The sequence below is a fragment of the Helobdella robusta genome (genome assembly GCF_000326865.2).
Source record: "Helobdella robusta unplaced genomic scaffold HELROscaffold_59, whole genome shotgun sequence".
In the NCBI taxonomy this organism is placed as follows: domain Eukaryota; kingdom Metazoa; phylum Annelida; class Clitellata; order Rhynchobdellida; family Glossiphoniidae; genus Helobdella; species Helobdella robusta.
Genome location: NW_008705322.1, coordinates 483,974 through 511,833, shown reverse-complemented (window position 1 = coordinate 511,833; position 27,860 = coordinate 483,974). Strand labels below are relative to the sequence as shown.

Below are 27,860 nucleotides of genomic sequence, written 5' to 3'. Positions count from 1 at the left end.
TTTTTTAACATTTAACAAAATAAAATCTTTGTTTTCAGAAGCAACACATTTGTTTGTTTGAATCATAAATTATAATCGAAACTCTTATATATATATATTTAATCCTCTACACAGTAATTGATGTGACTCAAGTACATCATAACTGCAGAGACAATGGAGATGAAAAATGATAAATTGAAAATTTCTGAAAACGTATTAAAATTAAATGTGAAAACATATTAAAAGGTGAAGGTCATTGTGGACACAAAATGAACAATGAGAACAAAAAATAAGCCAAAAACAGTCATTGAGGCATTGGCAGAATGCAGTTTCAACCTATTTTCAAATATTCAGACAGTTTTATTAATTATGGAAGTGCCACTAGTATCACCGTCAACAGTCCAGAAAAGTTTTTCAACACTGAAAAGAATTAAAAATTATTCGAGAAATAGTTCTGATGAGGAGTGAATCACTTCACTGGCACTATCTATTCATCGGGATGATATATCTATTTGAGTGGACAACGACATGAATTTTAATCATTTAAAGTTTAAACCAAAAAGCACGTCTCTTTTATATATTTTAAAAAATTAATAAATTACTTTTTTTTATATAATTTGGTTGGATTTGTTTGTTTGTAAATAAAATTTAATATATTTAGATTTGTATTTATTTTCTTGATTTAAATTCAAAAATGTACTCCGACAGTCCCGCCCTCCAAAAAATAATCCTAGCTACGGCCATGGTCCAATAGCACAACATGCACAAGTTACACAAAAAACAAGTTGTAGATATCTTAAATGCCATTAATTATTCCTTAAGCAGATTTTCATGCTGACTTCAAATTTGAAAACCGTTTTGCCCTATCAGGTCAAATTGCTGAGATATTGTCAAATTTATATATTTAGTTTGCCTGAAGAAGTGGGCTAATACATGATCATTTTATTAAAAGCCTTTATATAAATGAGACTTTTAAAAAATTAAATTATGAGTGTATATTTCTAATGTTTTCTCAATATATATATAATATATAAGTATGTTTATCAATTTATTAGTAATATAATATATAAGAATTGTTCAGCTGCTTGGTTCACTTTTGAAGAAGAACAAGGAAAAAAGAGAGCGAGAAATAAAGTTGAGTGGTAACAGTTGAACTAGAAGTGAGATTCGATGCAAAGTCGTAAATGTGATTTATGTAGTTATTTGGACTAATTTATTGTTTCCATTACTGTTCGTATTAAAATAAACGTTCAAGTAATGGTGTTCATCAATCGGAAATCTTGAACCTACGGATAAACGAACTCTTGACTATCGTTAGAAGCTACACACGGTGTTGGAGATATAGAGATTATTGAAGTTATAACATCGTGGCTGGTAGTTGCGAGGTCGAGGTCAGAAGTGGGGTTTTTAGGAGATTACAACAATATTTTTAGTACAACTGAAAAAAGGCATGGGTGGCATTCAAGTCAGTTGTATTTAATTTCCTTGGAAATAAGAAAAGTGCCAACTTCGCAAATAATTGTACAAAAATGCATTACACTGCCTACTGCCTACAGAGATCTTGGGTGTAATATGTTTCTGAAAATTTATTGACTCGACTCCCATTTAGACCTCTTCCCAGAAAATCAGTGACGGACATGGCGAGCGCTTCCACCGGGACATTTCAGTGATGGAGTTTGGCTACCAGGGTCGATGGAGTGCAGCGAGGTTGGCAGACTATTGTTGGATCCTTCAACGTGATTCGTCAACTCATCAACACAAGAGAAAGTCCACAGGCAAGAAATTTACACCTTGAACATTTTTAACATAGTTTTACATAAGCTAGACTTCAAATTGAATTTCATTTATCATATAAATATTATTATATCAGTATTTTAAGCCATTATTTTGTTTATATTTAAAACTCATGTAAAAATATCATTTGAAAAAAGTTTTGTGTGAACAATTAATCTTTTACGTGATATAATAGTAAATTGAAATTCAAAATATAAAATCGGAGTTATTTTAAAAATGGGGCCTGATAGAAAAAAAGAGGTTGGATATTTGAAATCAGCATGTTTAAATTTACTTTAATTGTATGCCAAAATATCCTCAAATAGTTTTTTGTTGTTGTTCAGTGAGACGTCACAAATTATGTTAGTGTTCGTGTTGTTCACAGACATCGTGCTGGTGAACTCTAACCTCAACTGCGCCATCAATCTCTCCACAACGATGAAGTTTGTTTAAATTCATAACGCGATGTCAGATACTCAGATGAATGAAATGTTGGGATGGAAAATTAATGTTGAAATGCAAATAAATGTAAATGTAGCTATTCTTTAGTTTCAAAAAGTGAACATCGCTTGAGTGAATTTTTAAAATAAACTGAGGGGTTGTGTTTTTAAGGTTTTTTAAAAATTTAAATAGCCTTGAAAGTTTATCGTATCAGTCATCTTTTAATAGTTTATCATCAACATTTATCGCAGAATTGTGGCATATTATTCAAATGAGGGTTTCTACTTTTCGTTCAAATAATATTTAAAGACGATGGTGAAATATAAATACAACATACCGACTAAATCTTTCTATTAATAACAACTAAATGCACTGAAAGTTAACTTGTTTCATACAAACTTTTCACCAATGATCTCATGTCTGTACGCACCTGCACGCATACAAAAAAGATGGGAAAGAAAGAAGATTTTCATTTCGCATAACAAAGTGCGATGATAAGACAGCAAAGAAGCAGCGTATAAATTATCATCAAACGAATTGTTGGATCAAAAGCACATTAATAACAAGCAAAAAAACAAACAAACGAACGAAGGAACGAACGAACGAACAAACAAACAACAGCGCCGCTCATTATCTAGAAAAATATATCTCCCACAAGAACTGAATACAAAACAAATTAATAATAATAATAATAATAATAATAATATAAAATCTTGCAGTCACTTTTGTGGGATTGTTTGAGTCCTTGTCTTATTATATTTTCACAGAACTTCATTTCGCAAAGAGAAATGGCAGAAGAAATTAACAAAACAGAAGAATAAGAGAACGTGGCTGCGGATTTTGTTTGAGATTAAACGACAGTTCCATCATTGTCTGGTCCCGAAAGCCAAAACATCCTTTCAGTCAATGCTCTCTTTAAAGGTTAAAGGTCTATCACATTCTTCCTAGGTTCAGAAGAATCGAAACAACAAACATGGAATCATCTGAAGCCAGCACAACTGATGCACACTAACACCAACAAATTGCTAAAAAATCAATAGTATATTTTTTTGGTTAAATAAAATAATTTGCAAGCATTTAAGCATTCAATTTCATTTGCATGCAGTGCATTCATGTTCAAGTTATGACTTGTTCTGCAGGAAACCAAAAAAGACACACAGCAGAAGAAGAAAATTAAAAAAAAAGAAGAAAATGATTGAATGCTGAAAGCGGAAAAATGTTGATAACATTATAAGAAGAATATCACAATTCACTACAAACACAGAACCATTTCATTTTAAGAGCATTCATAATCTTCGGTATCATGGTGATGTTGGTGACTAATCGGAAATGTAATGATAATAAATCAATAATATGATGATAATGACGATGATGATGTTGTTGATGAAGAGGGTCGAAGTGATAACGATAGTGAACATAATTTGGATGGTTAAAAATGAAAGTTGATCAGCGTTCGAAGTTTGACGAGGATAAAATCTATCATAATGTTATGGACGGCATGTTGGTGGTGGCATTGTCAAAGTGCCTAATTCTACTGCCAAGTGTTGCACTAACAGGGATCAACTGCAAGAGAAGGCAGCCTATCATGTGCAATCTAGCTGATGCGTAGGTCAACACGCACATGTCTGCTTCAGACCTTTGGAGAATCAATTCAGACATTTGTAAAGAAATCATTCTCAGTTTCGATTTGAACAAATTTTAAACTCTAGCCAGAATGAAACTTTATACAAACATTATCAAACAGACGCACACAGACACATAGACACACACACATACACACACACATAAACATACACACACACACATAAACACACACACACACACACACAAACCTACCCTAAAATTGTCATTAAGGAAGCCATAAATGATTGGATTAACGAAACTGTTGGACATGGCCAGCCAGTGTACCTGAGGGGATGGGCATTATGTTATATTAATATCATTATTGCTAGGAGAATTTATATTCTTACAAGATAAAGTGCAAATTACATGTGGACACATACTTGCTTGTAAATTTTCTATATATATATACATATATATATGCAATACATTTTTTCTATTATTAGTGTTTGCATCGGTTTACATAAATGTACAAATGTACAGCAGTTGTAAACACGCACACACACGGACAAACACACACACGCACACACAGACATACAGCAAGCGACTTCGATGGATGGAGAATATAAAACGGTTTTTATTGCCCAGAGAGGGTGAATGAGCCAAAAAAGTTGATTGTTAATGGGAGAATAAGTAATGCAGTAAGACATACAGACAATAAACCATGTACACACATCAAAAACACAGCCACACCCACACACACACACACACGCACGGACACACATGCACAGACACACACACGCACACACAGGTACACACGCATGCACAACATTTTTTATACGTTCTTTAAATCTTTCAAACGTCACTTAGTTTAATCTTAATGTATGATGGTTTTTATGTAATCGTCGTCTTAATCGTCTTTTATTCATTTCTTACATCTATTTATTATCACTATTTTATTATTAACTTGCCTTATTTATTTATGAATAACCAACCAACCAACCGACCGACCGACCAACCAACCAACCGACCGACCGACCGACCGACCGACCAACCAACCAACCAACCAACCAACCAACCAACCAACCAACCAATCAACCAACCAACCAACCGCCAGCCATCCAACCAACCAGCTAACCATTCAACCAGCGACTTACATACCGAGGTGTAGATGGCAGTCCCGATCATGCTGGCTTCAGGTTTGTTCTCGTTGTTGAGTTCTGGCATGAAGTCGATGATGAGGTTGAAGAGGTGAAGGGGCAGCCAGCAGACACCAAACAATGTCACCACCACCAACAACATCTTCACCACCTTTGTTTGTTTGTATATATATGTTTGTATGTATGTATGTTTTATGTTTGTTTGTTTATTTGTATGCATATAAATTTGTATGTTTGTTTCAATATCAATATCAATAATTTATATAGCACTAATTAGATAAAATTCAAAAGCGCTCTCGCACATTAAACATATCAAAAATCAATAGTTAAAGGATAATACATAATAATAAGCAAAATCAAATACCCAAGACGAAACACAAAAAACAGAGACAATTGATATAAGGTGATAAACAAATATCAAAAATAAAAATCAACTGTCATGACAATCAAACCATTTTGAAATCAAGTGAAGAAAAAAGACACATATATAAATCAGCTATTATGGAAAAGACTCTTAACACACACACACACACACACACACACACACACACACACACACACACACACACACACACACACACACACACACACACACACATATATATATCATAACAAGAGTTTATGTAACGCCAATTAATAAAATTCAAAAGCGAACTCAACGTTAAACACAACATGAAATATGGATAAATCAATAATCCGACGGTAGATGATAATACATAATAATACGTAAAGTCAGAAATGAAAAACAATAAATAGAAACAACCGATATATAAGATGACTATCTAATAAAAAAAACAAGCATCAATTGGCAAGACAATAAAACCGTTTTTAAATCAAAAGAAATAAAGAAATTAAATATATACACACACACACACACACATACACACACACACACACACACACACAAACCCACCCACACACACACACACACACATACATACATCATCTCTCATAAGAAAACAAAAATGTTTTAAGTTCTTTTTTAAAGCGAGTAATGGACAATCCTGGATCTCTGAGATGGACGGGAAGGCTGTTCCAGACAGTTGGTCCAGAAACCGCAATACTGCGTGCACCAATACATAGATTGGCAGTCGGAACTTTTAACAGATTCGCAGAAAACGATCTTAGACCAGACCCATAAGAATCTACTGAGTACCTTTTAAATTTATCCTGTAAGTATGCTGGTGTCAGGCCATTCATTGATTTATGCAACAAGACTGATATCTTGTAGATTATTCTTTTATCAACTGTCAACCAATGCAAACTTTTGATTATGGGCGTCACGTGATCATACCGTAAACCACCAACCACTACTTTTGCCATACGATTCTGTAGAAACTGCAATATCGCAGTAGACCTCAGGGGTAATCCATAAAACAAACTATTACAGTAATCAATTCGCGAATGGACAAATGCATGAGCCAAAGTCTGCAGTGTGGAAACGTCCAATGAATTGCGAATTTGGTTAATCCTTCTAATCTGTAGCATACAATCTCTAGAGAGCATTTTGAAGTGCTGTTTCATCGACAAGTTTGAATCAAATATGACACCCAAATTCTTTGCCTTATCACAGAATGGAATTACCACGTCATTGACAAAAATTGAATCAGCATCTAATCTGGACAGCTGTTGCCATGTTCCAACAGGCAACAATTTAGTTTTATTTTGATTCAACCTTAAGCCATTTTTCGACATCCATAAATTAACCGCCAACAGACAGTCCACCAGTTTATCCAGCTCCGCCTGAAATGAGCTAGGTGAACCACTGACTATTATCTGAATATCATCTGCAAAGGCATGACTCGAGAAGCCGAATGATTCAATAACCTTAAAGACCTCAGACGTATATAAGAGAAATAGCAATGGTCCAAGAACTGACCCCTGAGGAACACCAAAAATAACTGTGGTAATATCAGATAATTTTCCACCAAACGAAATCTGCTGAGTTCTACCAACTAGATATGACTCCATCCACTCCAAAACCACACCAGAAATACCAAAGTTACAATGCAACCTATCAAGAAGAATTCTGTGATCAACGCAGTCAAAAGCGGAACTCATATCCAAAAACGTAAGGAGTGATATCTTTTGTTGATCCATTGCCATACAAAGTTCAGAATGGACCTGCAATAATGCTGTTTCAGTCGAGTGGTACTGTCTAATAAATTTGTATGTTTGTTTGTTTGTATGTATGTGTTTTTGTTTGTTTGCATGTTTGTATGTTGATTGTTTGTATGTTTATATGTATAGTTGTTGACATGTGATTGTTTGCGTGTCTTACTCGTAGTATAACCTTTTTTTTTTGTTTCTATAATTTTTTATAAAAATTGAAATCTGTAGTCAAATTATCGTGTGGCTGGGGTTTTAATGTAAATTGTGTGTTTGGTGTCATGCTTCAAATTCTAAATCCATATGTCATGTACACGAAACCCCGCTGTGCCAAAAGTTGCAAAACGTTGCTCTTCTGCCATTTATTAAATCATTTTTTAAAAATCTTAAAAGACTGCCGAAGAATCATTTTGAATTAACATTTTTTAATTATGACATCCTGCAGATGACGAGGATAACAAAAAGATAAATGTTACGGTATTTCATTTTTATCCATTATATTTATCATATATCATCCATACTCATTATATATCATAAATATTCATTATATATTATCCATATTCATCATATATCATAAATATTCATTATATATCATCCATATTCATCATATATCATAAATATTCATTATATATCATCCATATTCATCATATATTATCCATATTCATTATGTATCATTCATATTCACCGTATATCATCTGTACTCACCATATCATCTTTTTTTATCATATATCATCCATATTCATCATACATAATCTATTTTAATTCTTACATTACCTCTACTGCCCTATATCATCTCCATTAATCTTCCACAAGGTGCCGGCTAACAAGTCAAGTGTGTGTAAAAATTCAGAAATGTTTTTTGTTGCTAAGTGAGCCAGGTTCAATCGTGAAAATGTGTCCAGTGTGGTGGTTGGTGGGTTCGAGAAATTCGTTCAAGTGATTGTTTGTTTGTTTGTTGGGTTTTTTATAAATGCTTTTGATTGAATGCTAGTTGTGAATGTGTAGTAAAACATTTCGAAAGATTGATGATGATGTACGGACCTGGACCTCCTTGCGAGATTTCGTAAACAAAAAACGAAAATGAAATTCTCTGCTACGATTTAACTGAACATTTTTACTCATAACGACGACGATGATGAAGAGGATGATGATGAGGATAATGATGACGATGATGACGACGATGATGATGACGATGATGAGGATGATAATGATGGAGATGATGATGACGAAGATGGGACTGGAGGTGGTGGATGGCAGGCAGGCGTTTCTAACGATTGTGAGACGTGACGAAACGTTTGTGATTACAATGGAGATAAATAAGCAAAACGATGAATAAAATGATTAAGTTGTTTTTCAAGGGATCATTATACTCATCCATCCATCCATCCATCCATCCATCCATCCATCCATCCATCCATCCATCCATCCATCCATCCATCCATCCATCCATCCATCCATCCATCCACATCCATCCATCCATCCATCCATCCATCCATCCATCCATCCATCCATCCATCCATCCATCCATCCATCCATCCATCCATCCATCCATCCATCCATCCATCCATCCATCCATCCATCCATCCATCCATCCATCCATCCATCCATCCATCCATCCATCCATCCATCCATCCATCCATCCATCCATCCATCCATCCTTCCATCCATCCATCCATCCATCCATCCATCCAGTGCGAGCACATCACAACATGATTGCATTGTTGTTAGCAGCACTTGTACGTTGTTTTTGTTGTTGTTGTTGCTGTTTGACACTTGCTACATCAGCAGAATGCGGTTGTTGCGTTAGTTGCTGGCTGTTGATGGCATGCTTTGTTGTGAATGTTGTTGTTGATGTTGTAAATGTTGTTGTTGATGTTGCAAATGTTGTTTCTGATGTTGTAAATGTTGTTGTAAATGATGTTGCTATTGTGAATGTTGATTATGATGATGATGTTGTTGTTTTTGATGTTGTGTTTGATGTTGCTGTTGTGAATGTTGATTATGATGATGTTGTTGTTGTTGTTGATGTTGTAAATGATGTTGTTGTTGTGAATGTTGATTATGATGATGTTGTTGTTGTTGTTGATGTTGTAAATGATGTTGTTGTTGTGAATGTTGATTATGATGATGTTGTTATTGTTGTTGTTGATGTTGTAAGTGATGTTGTTGTTGAGAATGTTGATTATGATGATGTTGTTGTTGTTGTAAATGATGTTGTTGTTGTGAATGTTGATTATGATGATGATGATGTTGTTGTTGATGTTGTTATTAAATGTTTGGCACGCACTGAACTCAGTCTGTCTGCAGACTCGCCAAGCAAGTAAGTGCTCTCCGGCGCATGAACCACCTAAACTTTTTTGGTACTTTCGAGCGTTTTAAATGTGTGTGCAGCTGGTTCGTATACAATTTTTTTTTCAGATTCGTGTTCTTCAAAGCTGGTTGTTAGTTTGCACAAACATACAAACATTCATAACAAGCTAGGATTGCAAAATTTTTTGTAAGTTAAAAATGTACAAATTGGATAGGATGTTCGTTCAGCATTAGCATGAGAGGAGGTTGCTGTTACGATTGCATCTGATGAATTTTTCTTGCATTTTCTTGATCGAAAGCGTTCTTCACCAAGCCAGTTGCCAACCATAATAAGCCAACATTTGTATCTTTCCGGCTTTCAAAACTTGAAGCCTTTAAAAACAATTCGTTATTTTAAGCCTTCAGCACATTTAAATTGTTTGCAAAGATCTTCTCGACGTGCAGTTAGCCAGATGTGACCAGGTTCGAACGCGGACTAATCTGATCGTCGTATATTCATGTTGGATTTGATTTATCACTGTGTACATACATCACGTGTGTTCTTCTTGATAAAAACAAACGAAACGAACGAACAATAGAAGTTTTAATGAAGAAAAACCTGGCAGACCTACTCTACACAGGCTGTTGAATCTTGCAAAGAAATAAGTAGCCATTGTCCAAACATTTGTTTCGTGAATGTATAGTAAAAAACTGTCTCAAAATTTTGTTTGAGGCAGTTTTTTGCAATTATCGTTGTGTCGAACTGTTGCTCTGTGTTTTGTTGTACGTATGTGTTGTTTTAATTGCATCACGATCATGATCATCATCATGATCATCATCATGATCATCATCATGATCATCATCATGATCATCATCATCATCATGATCATCATCATCATGATCATCATCATCATGATCATCATCATCATCATGATCATCATCATCATCATCATCATCATCATCATCATCATCATCATCATCATCGTCGTCGTCGATGGATTATTGTTTTTGCAGATTCCGTTCAAATGTTCGACAGCTGTATGGATTACTGTACTGTGATGTACTACAGTCCAAAAAATCGATTGCCTGCGCGAGTAGTACACTTTTCAGCTAGTCAGCTTTTAAAAATGGCCTAAGTCGAATGTTTGATTTTGGACGAAGTTTGGTGCTTTTGAAACGAAAATGCCCTCCCGACTCGATCAACGTGATGCACAACTCGCCAGGAACACGAATATTCCCATGCAGGCTGTCCAGCTGTCCGGGAAACAAATCCAGCCATTTAACTGCACGCGTAGAAGTGCAAGTTGGTTGGAAATTTGACCACAACTTGCATTGATTAGTTTTTTGAATGAATTTTGAAGACGACAGAACGTTGCGAATTTGTATCCATTCAACTTACGAGAGACTTCAAGCGGGGCTGACGACCATCATTCGACATCAGTCGTCATCTTCAGAGCCTCTCAGTCGATGGATAGTGATTGGTTCACAAACGAATAATTAAAATGTAAAAATGAAACAAATTTAATTTTCATCAAATAAGTAAAAAATGAGGTGAAGTTATCGCTTGATATTCTTTTAATTTTAAAAAATTATGTTTTTATAAACTAATGACTATCGGTTAACATATGACCGATTCGCAGACTCTGACGTCATCATCCTTACGATCATCATTATAATCACCACCCCCACCCGCACCAAACAATTACCCATTGTTTCATGCATGCATTTCATCTATCAACCGTTCAGTAGCATCTACCACCACTATCAATCAACATTCAACTCCCTTTTCAAATTTTTTTGTTGGAACATTCTTCATGATATTTCTTTGCATCGTCGTCAGCTGGTTGGTTGTTTTGAGCCGCACGTATCAAAGTTGAACGCCAAACACACAAGCACAGTTAAACACACACAAACACACACAAACAAACAGAAACAAACACACACACAAACACAAACAAACACACATACACAGTCAAACACACACACTTGTACATTTTTACAAACACACACAAATATATTTCACATTAAGACCTATCTTTAACTAACTGTTAATTAATAGAATTCAGTAATTTTGTGAGTTGCCTCCGATGCGAACCCACCCTTTCAAACCAGACGAACATCGTGCGGTCAGAACCCACCAGTCTGAAGCAATCGCAGGCAGACATGTTTCGGCGTTTCGCCTCCACTCAGCTGGGTACCCACCACAAACAGCAGACCACAAACAGGACACCAAGACAGGGTCGTCTGCATCACAGCAGGAAGGAATTTTATTATAAAATAAACTGGTTGAAACCGTTTTCTTTTTTGTGGCCATCAGTGAAATAAAGACGGTTTGTTAACAAAGAATTGGTCCAAGCTTGCCCCCAACCTTTGAATGTATGCACGATGCATCTGAATGTATTTCCCCATCAGCAGCACTCTAACTGATCAGTTAGGACAAAAAAATGAGCAGTCGATATGCGAGGAAGTCCACACACGTCCAACGCGACAAAAACATTCAAACAAAATGCAAGTAACAAAGCAACAAATCATTAAGATCATTAAGGTCAGTGTTACTGCTTGAACCGACATTTTTAGGAAAAAATTAAAACAAAATTATTAAACTAGTAAGAACTTGATATAATTCGGATGATAAAGAGAGATGAGGAGAATGAAAAGAGCGGCAGACGATTCAGATGACTGTCTGTCGGGGGGAGGGAGACGGGAATGTATTGGAGAGCTTCGAACGAGTCAGATGATGAAACAAATCACAAAATGCTTGCACCTTTGATTTCTTTTGGAATATGATAAAGTAAGATGATGATGATGATGAAAATGTTTGTTGTTGTTGAGGGTAATGATGATGGCAGTGGTGATGATGATGACGATGATGATGTTGTTGATGAAGAAGACAGCGAAGATATTGATGATAAAACTCTAAAATCTCAATGGAAAAGAAAAAAAGAAATAAAATGATGACGATGAAGAAGAAGATGATGACGACGACGATGATGACTGAGATGATGATAATGATGACAACAGACCTCTACACACGGTCTGCTTGATTAATCTTTTTATGACTGGTCATTCGCCATTACATTGGAACTTACGACTGATTACATGAGTCTTCCTGAAGCTCTTCAGAGGAGCATGAAGTTATTAATGATGTTAATTCTGGCAAAAATAATTAGGCAATATTTTACGATGGTTTTAGGAATGTTTTGCCATTCACGTGCGTAAATATATGATACCGTATCAAATATGGTACTATATCAATTATGATACCATATCAATTATGATACCGTATCAATTATGATACCGTATCAATTATGATACCATATCAATTATGATACCATATCAATTATGATACCATAGCAATTATGATACCATATCAATTATGATACCATATCAATTATGATACCATATCGATTATGATATCATATCAAATACTATTACTAAAACAAAACGCTGTATCACACATACTCACATCCAACTGATGGCAAATTACATGACATCGGCTGAGGTCACATCACAACACATCACATTGTATTCCTTCGCTTGTTAAAAATGGTGTAAATAATGTTGATCTCGATGATGATAATGATGACGACGACGATGATGACGATGAAGACGATGTCTATGAAGATGCTATGATGGTTGTGATGATAAAATCTGAAAAGGACAATGAAAAGTTTACTTAGTGTTGTTAAATCATGTACATTGCTACAGATGCACCGCGAACTTTTAACTGACCATGGTGGTCGCAAACCTCTTCTTGCAGCCGAAAAAGAGACACTGCCACACAAAATTTTACCATTACGCCACTTGCCAAGATGTATTAATCAATTTAATGACAGTGTCAAATAAAATAGAGATAAAGATCAACCATTGAGTGTATGCTCGCTCGCTCGCTCACCTCACTCACTCACTCAACTCACTCACTCACTCACTCACTCACTCACTCACTCACTCACTTACTCACTCACTCACTCACTCACTCACTCACTCACTCACTCACTCACTCACTCAACGTGAGATGTCAACAATGATATACTGAATAAAAAATATCTTCATGTGTGAGGACAGCTCTCCAACTACCAGAACTCATTGCAACATAAGTACATTACATATGTATAATTTTCAGTTTTTAAACATTTTTTAACATAATTTTAAATTCATTTTTCTCAGTTTTTGAACGGTTTAAAAATAATATTTTATTCATTTTTTGGCCGGACAGATAAATGCGTATTGAAGCATTAATTAAGCTTAATTATTATACCAATTTGTACAATTAATGAATGATTAATTAAAGAATCTATCTCAAAAAAGATGAAAATTATTACTTTCAGATAATATTTTTTTTATTGCTTTCAATTTCACAATCGTCTCACTAACCAGCGGAACATCAGCTGCTCGCATGCTCCTATCGTGAAAACTGAGTGAACATGCGTTTGACGGTCTTGACAACAATCACGATGATGACAATGATGCGAAAGATGATGATGATGATGACTATGACAACATTAAACCGCACAAACATATGTCGGGAGGTGCCAAACGGAACCTCGGCAAGCACCAATTCAACATGCCTACCCCCCTCATAAGCCTTTCATGAGATGCACTTGAAACTGCTGCGTTCTTTCGGTTCTTTCGCATTTTACACAAAATATATTCAACAATTTCTTGGACTCTATTGTTTTTTCTACTCAATTGTTTATTATTTTAATTTTTTAATTTTTTAAATTTATTTTGTCTGATAGATTTCAATTTTTGTTATGGCAAATAAAATTAATTTATTTTGAGAGATATTTCTTCATCCATAGTGCAAATTTTGGAACTGGAAACATGCCAAGTGAAAGTTGATTGCCCAACAACTTCCACGTGCACCTGCAACATTTAAAAATTCACGCAACTTCTCAGCAACCCTGCCCAGCAGCTGCCCACCTGCTGCTGCTGTTCATCCATCCATTCATCTGGTAGTCCTTGCCGCATTTGTTCGCATCAATATTATTAACAACATTATTAACTTTAATATAGTAATAACAAAAACAACAATAATAATAATAATAATTATTATCATTATTATTATCATCACTATTAATTCAGCAATCTCTTCATCATGTGCCATTTATTGTGGTAGGAATATTGATTGAACGAATCATTTAGAACTAATCTCTTCTCGTTATACACATCTTGGACATCAATCCAAAATGCATTCCTAAAAATGACTTCCAACTTGAATGAATCATGTGCAAAAGGATTGCCAGAATCAAGCAAACTATCACGGGCCAAGCCGTCAGTTTGTTGGTTTTTGGGGTGAATGTCTTTGAATGACGAGCAAGATTCCATATTGATAGCAAAATTGTTAAAATTTTAGTTTTGAGATGCTCTTAAAATATCCGTCAAAAACCATTCATTTAGAATCCATCCGGTTAACTATGAACATTCATTTTTAAATTAAAAAAATTGTTTTGAAACTAATGATTTCAACATTTCTTTTAACAAAAATTTATTTTCCTGAAAAATATTGAAAAAACTTTTTAAAACGCGGCATGTTTCTTACTCAAAAATTTAACGTTTTTTTCAAAGAAATGTTTGAGGCGACTCATAGGAGCATCTGACTTTTGAGAAAAGTTTAAAATTTTTTACCTTTCAGTGTTTTTTTGAAATGATTCTTTGGAAAACACCGCTGATGTAAACAATGAAAATATTTCAACAAACTTCTGAAGCGCTATATTAATTGTTGCTTCATTTGAATTGACCAAAAAGAAGTTTATTTTGGATTTGGCAAGCAATCTCTAGAGAACGGTGTGGAACTTCAACAACAAATTTCACATCACGAAATATTACTTCCTGTTGTGGTGCTGGCAAGTTCAAACTGCGAAATAACAGAACAACGTCCTATGAAGATAAAAATATTTGTCCGGAATAATAAATTTTCATAAAAAAATTTACAATAATTGATGCATATTAAAGTAAATTAATATGTAAGTTATTCCATATAAGTGTTCATCCATTGCTTAAATTCATAAAAGCAAAGACACAGAGGAGCCCTCCAGTACAAGAAGCAGGCTAACTGTCTCAACAGATTTTTTGTATCATTCTCTGTAAGCTTTCTTTTTTATCATTTGCTTTTTTTTCTGTTTTTGAAACGAAAAACAAACTGTTAATTCTAACAAGAGAACAATATCAGCCAAGAATATTTCATAAATCGTGACCAGCACGTAGCGAATGTAGAACTTGATGGAAGGTGCTCCATCATGGAAGGAACATCCGACTTGGGAGCACTAAAATAGACCCGCAACACGCTCATGCGAACCAACTTTAATATTAGCACGTGAATGATTTTCTGCGCGAACACGCATGCCTCAATGGTGATGCAACGTAGAAAGGCTCTGCTTTCAAGAAATAAGATGCTGTGCGGCTGTTGCACTGCTCGCTGCCGTTTTTATGAATCGTACAAGCGGCGCTCAGCTGAGTTGGCTCATAATCCATCTGCATGGAGGAAGGGTAGAGTTGTTTGAGAAGATAAAAATTAATGCTTTATTTACAACTTTCATCAACATCAATAAATAGCGTTTGAGACCATGATGATATGAAGATATGACATATAAAATATACAGCACACGTGGTCTGCAGATCAGGTGAACGTAATGCACAAGAGTATCGCGCATATCATATGATTCTCTTCGTCGCACCCGTTAGCCCACATTTTTGTTCACTAATTATACATCGTCATATAATTAAAATGTGAACAAGATGCAGGAGAAAAACGTCGACCGACATCAAACAACAACAGTGCCAATCAATTCATCAGTGGGAGGGTGGTGATGCAGGGGACGATGTAATGATTATGTGCTGCTGAGGTGAATATGCAGCTATTGATGAACTATAATGATGATAGGTGATGAATGAACGATGTGATGATAGCGACCCGATGGGTGATGGTTTAATGATAGGACTGTTGTGTGCGCCAAACTGGAAAGCATTCGTAGGAAGTTTTAATTTCATTCTCTTAGTATGATGACGACTGGGGCCACAAAGATTGAGAGATGATGATGATGAGGTTGATATTAAGTTTGATGGAGTTTACATGAATGAGTGAATGTGCAAATATAATTAGACGATGTATTGAGTTTGAATTGGTATGCATTGGGTAAACAATTGGATCAAATGTGTGTGTGTGTGTGTGTGTGTGTGTGTGTGGTGTGTGTGTAGGTGTGTGTGTATTTATATACATGTGTGTGTTATGTATGTGTGTGTGTGTTATTGGCATATGGTTTAAGGGACCCCAGTGTTGTTGGTAATGTGTTACGATGTGCTAACATTTACATAACGCATTATGCAGCAGTTTATGTTTCGACCTCATGAAAAGAGTGGCTCTATGATGTAAAACCACGCGCTGACATTCTGTTTGGACTCGTTTTTGCCTGGCTCTTTCGTAAAATCTCGCTTCATTTTTGTGTTACTTTGTTGAGTTGTTTTTAATTTTGTGCGGTTTGTGTCGTAATGTTTCGCGCACAGATCCACACTACACACACCAATGCGCTCACGGATACACACACCAATACACTCACACATACATACACCAATACACTCACACATACACACACCAATACACTTACAAATACATACATCAATACACTCACTCACACACACCTACAGATACACACAGGTATAGCTGCAAGAAAGAGGCACCGAGACAAAACAACACAAAACTGGACAAGCATCGTCGCCAGCCTGAAGTTGCGCGATACGTGCTACGTGTCGTAACTGTCCAACTTTCATTGTCCGCCCATTCATGTCTCACATTTATTACCAGTATTAAGATGTTCTCGTTGTCTGCCTCTAACTCATCTTCATCATCTTCATCATCAATATCATCTTCACAGTCATCATCATCGAAGTCATCACTATCGTCATCATCGTCATCCTCAACACATCACAGTCATCATAACTATCAAATATGATGTCGCAGTATAATATTATGTTTCTTCACAACAGTTCGTTGTGATCGTCGTCGTGCTGGTTCCATTGAATGAACATCAAAATCGTCTGATGTAGTTGGATGACGTGTTTGTTTCCAGTTCAAACGCCTTTCCGTCAACTTCCCAATTTGGCGTGCGAGTGCGAAAATCATCACATCTCAAAATAACTCCACTATCACTAATGCAGACGCTTGGAACTCCTTCCTCATACGATGTCACAGTGCACCCAATGGTGATGATGAGGAGGAGGAAGAAGAAGATGATGATGATAATGATGTCATATCTATTTAGTGACGTGTGAAATGGGATGTCCCAATTAAATGTGTGTACGTGTGTGTACGTTTAAGTGTGTGTATGTGTACGTGTGTGTACAAAAAAATTTTCCTAAACAATCCACGAGAGGCAAGTTAGCTGTTAGCAAATTAACAAACTCTACTATGTTAGCAAAACAGGTATTCGTTGTTAATACGATGGTTCACGAGTTAATTTGCAACAATGATTGGCATCTATCCAGAAAAACACTGAATAGACATTACGTAGTTATCCATATATTTAAGCAATACATAGAAGGACATTGTTTTACAAGATAAACAGAAATGAGGGACATACAATGGCAATCGAGGTGCAAGTAAAAATGAAAGAACTAGATCTCTGTATCTATATTAATCACGGTCGGTCATTGTTATTCAACGTCAGAAAATTTTAATTTCTTTATAAAGTTCACAAACATATTATTAGAGCAAAATTTGATTCCACACTTTAGGACCTTTACATACAACATGCAAAAACAAAATATTTGTTTTAGATTTATTTAATAATAAGTACTTAATTAGTCTTGAACTTTTTTAAAGATGAAATAATCATTAAAAACTGATGAGAACTCTTTTGTAAGTTGCATAAAAACACAATTTGTTGCTGTTTTCGTTTACGGAGGATATGTTGATGTTAAAGTCACCTAATAAATAGACAAATTTATTTTCTTTATTTGCAGAATGGTCTTCTAATTATTTAAATTGGTAACATTTCAAAATCTCAGCAACCAATACCATTTAGATTCTTTATAACGTTGAACAGACCTCCAGCCTCCACATAAAAACCAACATCTCCAGCACGCTTAACGCAGCGATCTCATCCAACAAATTGGTAGTCATCAATCCCAATGCTACTCTCATTTTTTAACCAGGCCTCCCTTATCGCAACGACATCAAATTTGAAAGAAAATTTCACTAAAATGTCATGCAGTTCATCGATTTTATTTGTTGAACTCCTAATATTTAAGTGTATGACATTATCAGAAATAATGGAATGATATATAGTGTTCGCCGATTTCGCATCATCAAGCATAATATAACTTTGTGACAGTTGTTCTTCAAGTTGATCATCAAAATTTGTGCCAACTATTTTGGGCACGACATCATCAAGTTTTTCCTGATTGAAGCGCCACTCACGGACGATAATATTTTTCGGCATTATTCTTCATCTTCGCTGCATTCCAACTGTCGGCGCAGACTCAAAGCATTGTTGATTCCTGCTCATCTTTGCCCAAATTTTTTCTGAAGACATTTAAAATTTTTAAATAACCGGATAACACGTGATGACGTTAATTCCAACGGATGAAAAGAATTCAACCTTATCTTTCCGATGGAATTTACTTATACTGCTCATTGAAAAAACTGATTTTTTGATTACATTTTGTCAGCCATCAATTTGCAATTATCAATGACTTCTTTTTGCCTATTACTTTTGTGGGTTTTTTAACTGGGTTGACGATTGCGTAGTTTTGATGGTGTTGATGGAGGAAGGTTCGCAGTTGCCACTCCCTCCAACGAAACATTCAAACGAGCGTGAATTGTTCATCTTCAGTGGGTGACGATACGACGTCTGACCACAAACTTCCAGGTAGATGTGATCCGCTGTGAATCAACGTGTTATTTACAGTGTTCAGATTTCTTATATCTGTGCCTACTTTTTTGTTTAAACTGCTTGTATTAGTTGCATTGTTTACGTGACTTGTAGATTGCTCTTTGTTCGAAACATTCGTGCATTGTAGTTTTACCAGTGAATTTAATTTGTTTTTTTTACAGCTGTTAGTTCGGAGCTGTGTGAATCAAGTGTTGTTGCTATAACCACCTCTTGTTAAAGTAATATCTCTATTAATCCACGTATAATTGTTTCGAAGTTCAATGTCAGCAAATTTTTAACCCTTGGAATTTTATTCATGTTGAAGCTTAAAAACACTGAATATTTTTCCCATTATTTGTTCTCTTTTAAATATTTAACAGTAGAAATGCAACGCTTTAATTACACTGACATTATCATCGTGGCTGTAGAATCCACCAATATTATTAATGAACGAATCATTTTCTATCAAAATCCATTTATTTTCAATAAAATACAAGAGCTCGTTGTTCACCGGTGACCTCGCCATTTTTTAACCGGAAATTTTGTTACGTGCATTTCTTTTTTATGACTGTGCACGTTTTTTCGTCGTCAGCTTGTGAACATACATGTTCATATAAATCAAAATTATCTAAATGATGTTAGGTTTTTTTAATAATTACACCAAGAGCCATCAACTATCTTGTGTTTATTTCAGTTGAACGTATGTAATTGTTTGTTGCCATTGCATCAATTTCGAACTGGACGGTGGAGTGGATGCGGAAACACGAGTGATATCATCACGTCCGATTGATTGCTGCAGTTTCCTTCCCAACATGCGAGCACCATCGTTCATTGAGTTATCTCCTGCTGCTCTGCATCGTCCATACCATCCAGAAATAAAAATAACCACATATCTGCAAACGCATATGTACGTAATTGAGCTAATAAAAAATTCATTGAATAAATTATTGATATTGCAAACAGGGTGCATAATATTGAGCAAACAATTTTTTGCTTGTCTTGTTGCCACATACACGCACAAGTTTACACTCCAAAGCATTATTTAAACTTGTGGCAGAGCGTTATGTGAGTTCACAGCTTTTAAAATGTTCTTAATAATATCGGTTAATTTAATTAGTTTTCTCTTCATAATAGTTAATGTCGTTATTATTAATTCTTTCTCAAATAGTTTCACAGTGACAGGCACGCACAAATTAACGTGAATCCACGCACCACACACAATGCACGTGACGGGGAGGGATCATTTTGCGATCGAACGCGAGGACTGCATCAGCAAGATCAAACACCTTAACCATTACAGCATTTTGGATTCGATGAACTTTATTTACAACTTCTACACCAGCACCATGATACAACATCCATTGCAGTAATCCAATGTAGTTAGTCCCAAAGTGGGTCGGCAAATCAACAAGTTGAAGCAGGTCAAAAGAGGAAAGTAAATTCACAAGCCTGCATGTCAATTAACTTCATTTTGTTCTCTTTTTTATTCGTCTCCGTAATAATAATTTATTTTTTGACATCATCGTCTCAGTCCTGTCAACAAAAACGTTAGCATAAAAGATCTCATGCCATGTTTCGAACCTCACCAGACCGCAACTTTTTATTTGCAGTCTGATGTTTTTGGCTAAATTGAACGAAATTTTTGGGAAAGTTTAAAAAAATCTCAATACTCTTATGAACATTATTAAACATGTTAAACCATAAATATATTTTCATATTAAAATAAATTATAATACAGTAATGTAACTTTGTGACGTTCATTGTTAACTTATCAACTTATTTATAATTCATTTGCAATTATTTTTTAACAGTGCGTAGAGAGGGAGTGCATCATAAATATTTGTGATCAATCAACCAAACCTAATCTATGTAGAAGCATGTGGACCATGTGATACAGACAGACCAACACACCTACTGATCAACCAACCAATCAACCAACAGACAAACTAACCAACCGACCGACCAATCAACCATCTGACCAACCGGCCAAACAACCAAACAGCCAGTCAGCCAGCCAACCAACCCACCATGTAATAACTTTAAAACGAAACGAAAGTTTATAATTTCAACAATTCTTCCAGTTACATTCTGTGCCATCTTCAGTGAAAAACCATCAAGGAAGTTGGAAAATATTTCAACTGGTTCAGCTGAACGAATGTAACAAAATATTTTCAGGTTTCACAAAGTTACATAAAAAATATCCCAAGTAAAACTTTTTAAGAATTTGTAACCTACTTGGACAATCAAATCATAGATATAAACTTGATTAATAAAATTCAACTGACAAAAATTTGTTCAAAAACAAAAGAACCTAACTAAGCCAGAAATGCAGGAATTTATACAATAGCTGTCTGTGAATATAGATTACAGCGTTGCAGACGGTGGCTTTGTTTTTTAAAAGTGAAAAGTCGAACGTTAACGTTTGAAGGTTGACTGAGGAATGAAGAATGTTTGCAGGTCTGTACGCGAAACTCTTGGGCTCCAGTGCTCAAATAAATTAGATGACCTTCAAACAAAATCAAGTAAAATGCTGGTAAAAAAATATTTCGATGTAATTATTTATTGAAAAATAAAAAATTTTTTAGTTATTTTGTTGTATCAAATACAGTACACACAAACAAAGTGTATACGAAGTAACAGAGTGGTACACATTTCATGCAGACGTACTAAATTAAAGTAATTAGTTAGAAAACACACCCTCAATAAATTTTTGAGTATTTACATTAATGTTTGCCCATACAACAACACACACACACCACACACACACACACACACACACACGCACACACACACAAACATACTCATTCTCTCTTTCTCTCTCTCTCTCTCTCTTTCTCTCTCTATTTCTCTCACACATACGACACACAGACACATACACACACACACATACACACACATACCCATATGCACATGCATATCAACGTATGTTAAATCTTATTATAAATGATGCCATTTAAAATTGTGACCTCGTCAGATCATATTTTGGGTACAAACTGACATGAAAACGTATCGAACTCTCGTTCTGATCACCAAACTTCGCAATTATTGGACCACAAAAAATTTGATCGTGTTCAAAAAAATTTTCCTGTCGCATTGATGGTTCCTCCACGCGAAATGATGTTCAGCCATGTTTGCACCATCTTCAACTTTCTAACACAACATTTTAAAAAATATTCATAAAGTTGATTTCTGTTTTAAATTATAAAAATTTGTATTTTGTATCTGTATTAATGTATTTGTTATTTGTAGCAACCAGTGACGTAGCATAGGAGAGGAATTTTCAAGTACTTCCACACAAAAATGCAATAAAACACTTTTAAGACCTTGAAAAAAAATATAATTCGATTTAATGTGGAAGAATTACGTTTGCTTATGTTTACTTTCCTTACTAACTAACTAGTTACTAACGCTTTCCTTACAAATTACAGTTTTTAATTGAAATTGAGTTAAAATTTAAAATAAAATATATTGCTTTTGAATTTTTTTGTAAAAATCTAAAAAAATATCAATCAATGCTTTCGTTTAAAAGCGCCACTTGGGATAATAAACTCAAATTCAACTTGGCACGTCATTGTAAAATTTTGTCGGTGCTGCAAACCGATAGTTTTATAGTTTTTAAAAAATAATGCAGCTATTATTAAAATATATCGGTTCCATTAAAGAAATATTATCGTTATTCACTCTTCCTATGTGAGGGAGACAGAGAAGAAAAAAGTGAGAGGAAAAAAAGAGCGAGTGTGGAAGAGAGTGTAAAAGTGTATATAAGAAGAAATTAAAATACAATTATGCAAACCAGTTGATTTGTACGGGTTTTTGTTTTAACGGGAGGCCAGCAGAGAATGAAGGTATTAAAAATCTGCAGAACATAATATTAAGAGATCATCTAGAGAGTGTGTCTCGCGAGCAACGCGCGAGGATTGTTTTTGATGTTAAAATATTTTTACTAGAGTCCCCATTTTATACACTATAATTTGGATTGTATTGTTTTGTATACAGAAATTTTTGTACTACTTATTTGGTGACGAATTGAAAAATTAATGAATCAACATTCTTCGTTTCAGGTGCTATTTTATTAGTTTTATTTTAGTGAGTACTGAAGGTTGAGAGCAGGATTTCAAAAAAATTAAAAAAAAATTAAAAGCTTGAAAAGTTATTCTAAGTCGGGGGAAGAACTTTTAAAATTTATTTTGCAAAAATTCTCATCGATTGGAGAAACGGCGTCTGTCTGCTCCCTGGCGGACAACATGCATTCGTTCCCTGCTGCATGCTACTTTCTTTCAATCATGACGTAACTTCAAATCATAACTCAACTTTTCAACTTTAGAAGAATTCATTGAAAATCATGTTGTTCCATTTTATTCCATTCTTGCTGCACTTTAAAGGATCAAAACAAAATTAAAAAAAAAATGATGCAATTGATTTGTCCATTAAATAATCAATCAAGCTTTTTAATGCAATCCCATAAATATATAATATATACACACAGTATATATATTTATATATATATATATATTATATATATATATATATATATATATATATATATATATATATATATATATATATATATATATATATATATATGTATGTATGTTGGTAATAGACCATAATTTTTACAATATTCTATAAATTCTACCGGTTCTATAAATTGATGAACGTTCACCAAAAAACTTTAGAGTGAAAAATTGAAAAAATGAACTACAAATATATTAACGCCAAACATTCGGTAGAATTTATAGAATATTGTAATATATATATATATATTATATATATATATATATATATATATATATATATATATATGTGTGTGTGTGTGTGTGTGTGTGTGTGTGAGTGTGTGTGTGAGTGTGTATGTGTGTTTGTGTGAGAGAGAGAGACTAACAAAAACTCATTCCCATTCGACCGTCATATATAATTATTCACAACCACATGAAGCATCTCTCTATTTGTTCGCTTCCACATTGGCGTTGAAGAAGTTTGGTATTGTTATAACAAATATATCCGCTGGAGGCGCTAGTATCGCTACGAACGCATACGGTTCGTGGAGGGACTAGAACCTTCTGACAGCGAGATATCTAGGACATGCGAGATATTGAATGGTTGTTTTTGAATATTTGATATTAGAAAGAGATTGATTGTTAGTGTCGATAGCGAAATTTAATATTTGATTGTGTTTTTATTGTATTTGCGATAAACGTTAGTGAAATGTTATTCAAAAAGCAATAGAATCTAAACGTTAATTTGATGATTTGTGAACATTAACTTTTATTAATGAAATCAATTAACGTTGATTATTGATTAATTGATTAACGTTGATTATCGATTTGTAAATAAAATGATAGTTTAAAAGTTATTTCGTGCCACTATTTCCCACTGGGATTAAACGAACCCGTCATCGGCCGGCCAGTTATAACGGTATTTATAAACACACGCAGGCGTCTTCAGCACGCAAAAACATCCGCATATAAAATCATACTCACACTTGCATTATACCACACAGATACCAGAGGGACACGCGCGCACACGCACACACGCACACCCATCGAAACATAAGCATCTGCACGCACGCACACGCACAAACTCATACATATAACATATACATTCAGACACACGCCAAACATACCCACACTCAGAGATACACATAGAAATACATATAGATACTTGCATACTTACGCACACGCAAAGACCTATCTATAATATATCAGGCAAATTCACAATACAGCAGTTTAAGTTTAAATGAAATAACGTGAATTGACCTCGGCGTAAACCTCATTGCTTCTAAATGGATTGGAAAACTGAAGGATTGGTGGATGGATGGATGGATGGATGGGTGGATGAACTGATGTAAAAAAAAATAAATGGAACAATAGAAAATTATATAAATGGATGAATGAATGAAAAAATGAATGGATGGATGTGGAATGGTGAGTAGTAAGATGGAGGGGAGGTAGAGAATTATTTATCACTTAAAAAGTTTTCTAATTCATTCCTCTCCCACTGATTCCACGCGTAAGCCGCCCGCGTGTAGTGGCAGTGAATGGTGGGTATTTATCCGTTCAGCTCGTTTTCAAATACTTGTCTTAATACACTTCATTTTATTGAAAAAATTTTTCATTCTTACATAAGAAATGTAATTGTTGTTGACAATCATTGAACCGCACGGTTGGGATGCATGTTAACGATTCCTGAAAATATGAAAACAGGCGTGATCACACGAAACAACAACAAATATGAAACAAATAAATAAATAAAAAGAAAAAGATAAAAACTGCCCTAAGGACAAATATCTTGACAGCATCATCAATGCTCCATTAGAATCATGATTATTGTTCATATATGAGGCTGTGCTTAATTGCATGAGGCATGCGAGTGAGTGAGTGAGTGAGTGAGTGAATGAGTGAGTGAGTGAGTGAGTGAGTGATTTGAATGTCATCTTATTATCATTTTATGGCTATCCTCATTATTATCAATAAAATTTTTGCCTTTATTATTATTGTCATCATCATCATCATCATTGTTATCCGACATTGTCATTGACATCATCATCCGCGTCATCACCACGCCACTCCCGAACCATTCAAAGCAAATCTTAAGAAGGAGAGATGACGAACCTTTTTCTTGGCGTTCAGCTGCATGCGGTCCCTCACGTTGTCAGCATTGCCCGGCGTCTTCCTCCTCCAGAGACACCTGGCGACAACTCCGTACGTGACGGCGATGGCGGAAAGTGGCAAGAGGTAGGTGCTGATGAGGACGAAGAAGCTGAAGACCCAGCGCATGCTTTCGTTTGGCCACATCTCCGAGCAGCCCGTTCGTGTCGAGTTGCTGCTGACGCCCTGCACGGATCTGCCGACAACCAACTGCGGCGATGAGAACGTGAAGGCGACGCTCCAGACGGCAACGATGGCAATCTTCGCTCGCAGTTTCGGATTCCTGGCCTGCAGTGGGTAGATGACGACAAGGAAGCGGTCGACGGCGATCGCGGTGCTCGTGCCGACACTCGCCAGCACTGCGAACTGAATGGGGAGAGTTGCTAACCTGATTATTACTTTAGTGGTTCAACTACAAAATAATAATGACAATTATTTTGAATATTTTCTATTTCAGTTTTAACTACATTTAAAGCAGTTTTTTTATTGTTGGCAAATAAATATAATGTGATGTATCTAATTTGTTGTTACACTACCTGAAAACATCAATAGTTTTAAAAATTAGCATCAAATAACTCCTCGGAAATCGGACTGACCATTTGGCAGAAGAGGACGAGCGTGCACATGTAGGTTCCAAATATCCACTCGTGCAGCATGGTGTAGGTGAAGGTGAAGGGCATGCAGAAGATGGCCATGACCAGGTCGGAGCAGGCCAGGTTGACGAGGAAGGGTCGCAAGTCGGTCCGGCATCTCCTGCCGAACGAGAAGACGACGATGACGAGGATGTTGCCGAGGACTGCCAGCGCGGAGGTCATCGTGTAGAGGAAGATGAGCACGTACTGTGACTCCTTCGGCAGACCTGATTACAACAACAACAACAACAACAACATCAACAATCATCAAAGAATGTACACCAAACAATTAACAAACATTGTACATGAAGCAGTTGTACCGATGAATATGAAGCAGTTGTATTGATAAACTGATGAACCAACCAGTTGTATTGACGAAGAGATTTATACGATTGAGCTAAGTTGAATGAATTGTTGAATTTTAAAAAAAAAATGAAATCGATTGAATGATTTTGATTCAATGTGAAATTAAAAATTCACGATAAATAACAAAATTAATATGTTTATGAATAATAAATTGCGTCATGCATAAGCCAAATTATGTTTAGATGCAAATGAGCTCCAATAGACGAGAACTAACTGTTGGAAGATTGGGGATAGGAATTTAGAAGAAACAAACATCATCGAGGAGGTTAGTTCTTGTGGCTAATTGTTTTTGAATGCTGGTAAGATGAATTTGGCCTGATGTCAACAAATAACAAAAAAAAATTTCGAAATTTTTTTAAACAAATGCAACCACTTTAAAATTCACCACCAATAACACAATATGGATTATTGCGAAGTATTGTTCTTGAAGTTTTCTCACTGAACTTTTTTTGCTTATTCGAACACTCATATTAGAGCCAACAATCACCACTGCATCGCGCACTAGAAATGCCTGTAAGTCACGCCGTGCTGCTCAAACCCGTCGTAGAAGCAACTTGTTGAAACCTCTGACCGCCTGAGCTAACTCTTAAATTTTCAAGTGTGATAAAATAGCGAAAGTTGATGGAAAATGTGTGAACAAAAACAAGGATAGGTGTTTGGTGAATGAATGAATGAATGAATGAATGAATTATTGAATGAATGAATTATTGAATTAATGAATTATTGAATTAATGAATGAAACTCAGTGCTGCTTTAAATGAGTTTGTAAATCGAGCAGTTGGGCTTTAAAGCGGAGAATGAATACGTCATTAATGATGATTGAGTGATTGTGAAAGAATGAATAATGGTGGTTATCAACTTGATGATGATCACAATAGTGGTGGTGGTGGTGATGATGATGATAATGATGATGATGGTGGTGGTGATGATGAAGACAAGAAAGAAAAAATAAATGAATAAACGAATAGATAAAATGTTCGAATAATGAACGAAAAAGAAGACAAATGAATGAAACTCAAGATTGATTAGAAAATA

The 27,860-nt window shown here is 35.2% G+C and overlaps 1 protein-coding gene across 1 annotated transcript; it reads right to left on the bottom strand.

Annotated features, from left to right (window-relative positions):
- Positions 1-3,915: 3,915 nt before the first annotated feature.
- On the bottom strand, positions 3,916-26,669 carry HELRODRAFT_87641 (hypothetical protein; the record flags this gene model as incomplete). Its single annotated transcript, XM_009028839.1, has 4 exons — positions 3,916-4,101; positions 4,900-5,064; positions 25,792-26,193; positions 26,424-26,669. Coding segments are annotated over 4 exons (999 nt in total), but the record flags the coding sequence as incomplete, so codon positions are not given.
- Between the last annotated feature and the right edge of the window lie 1,191 nt (positions 26,670-27,860).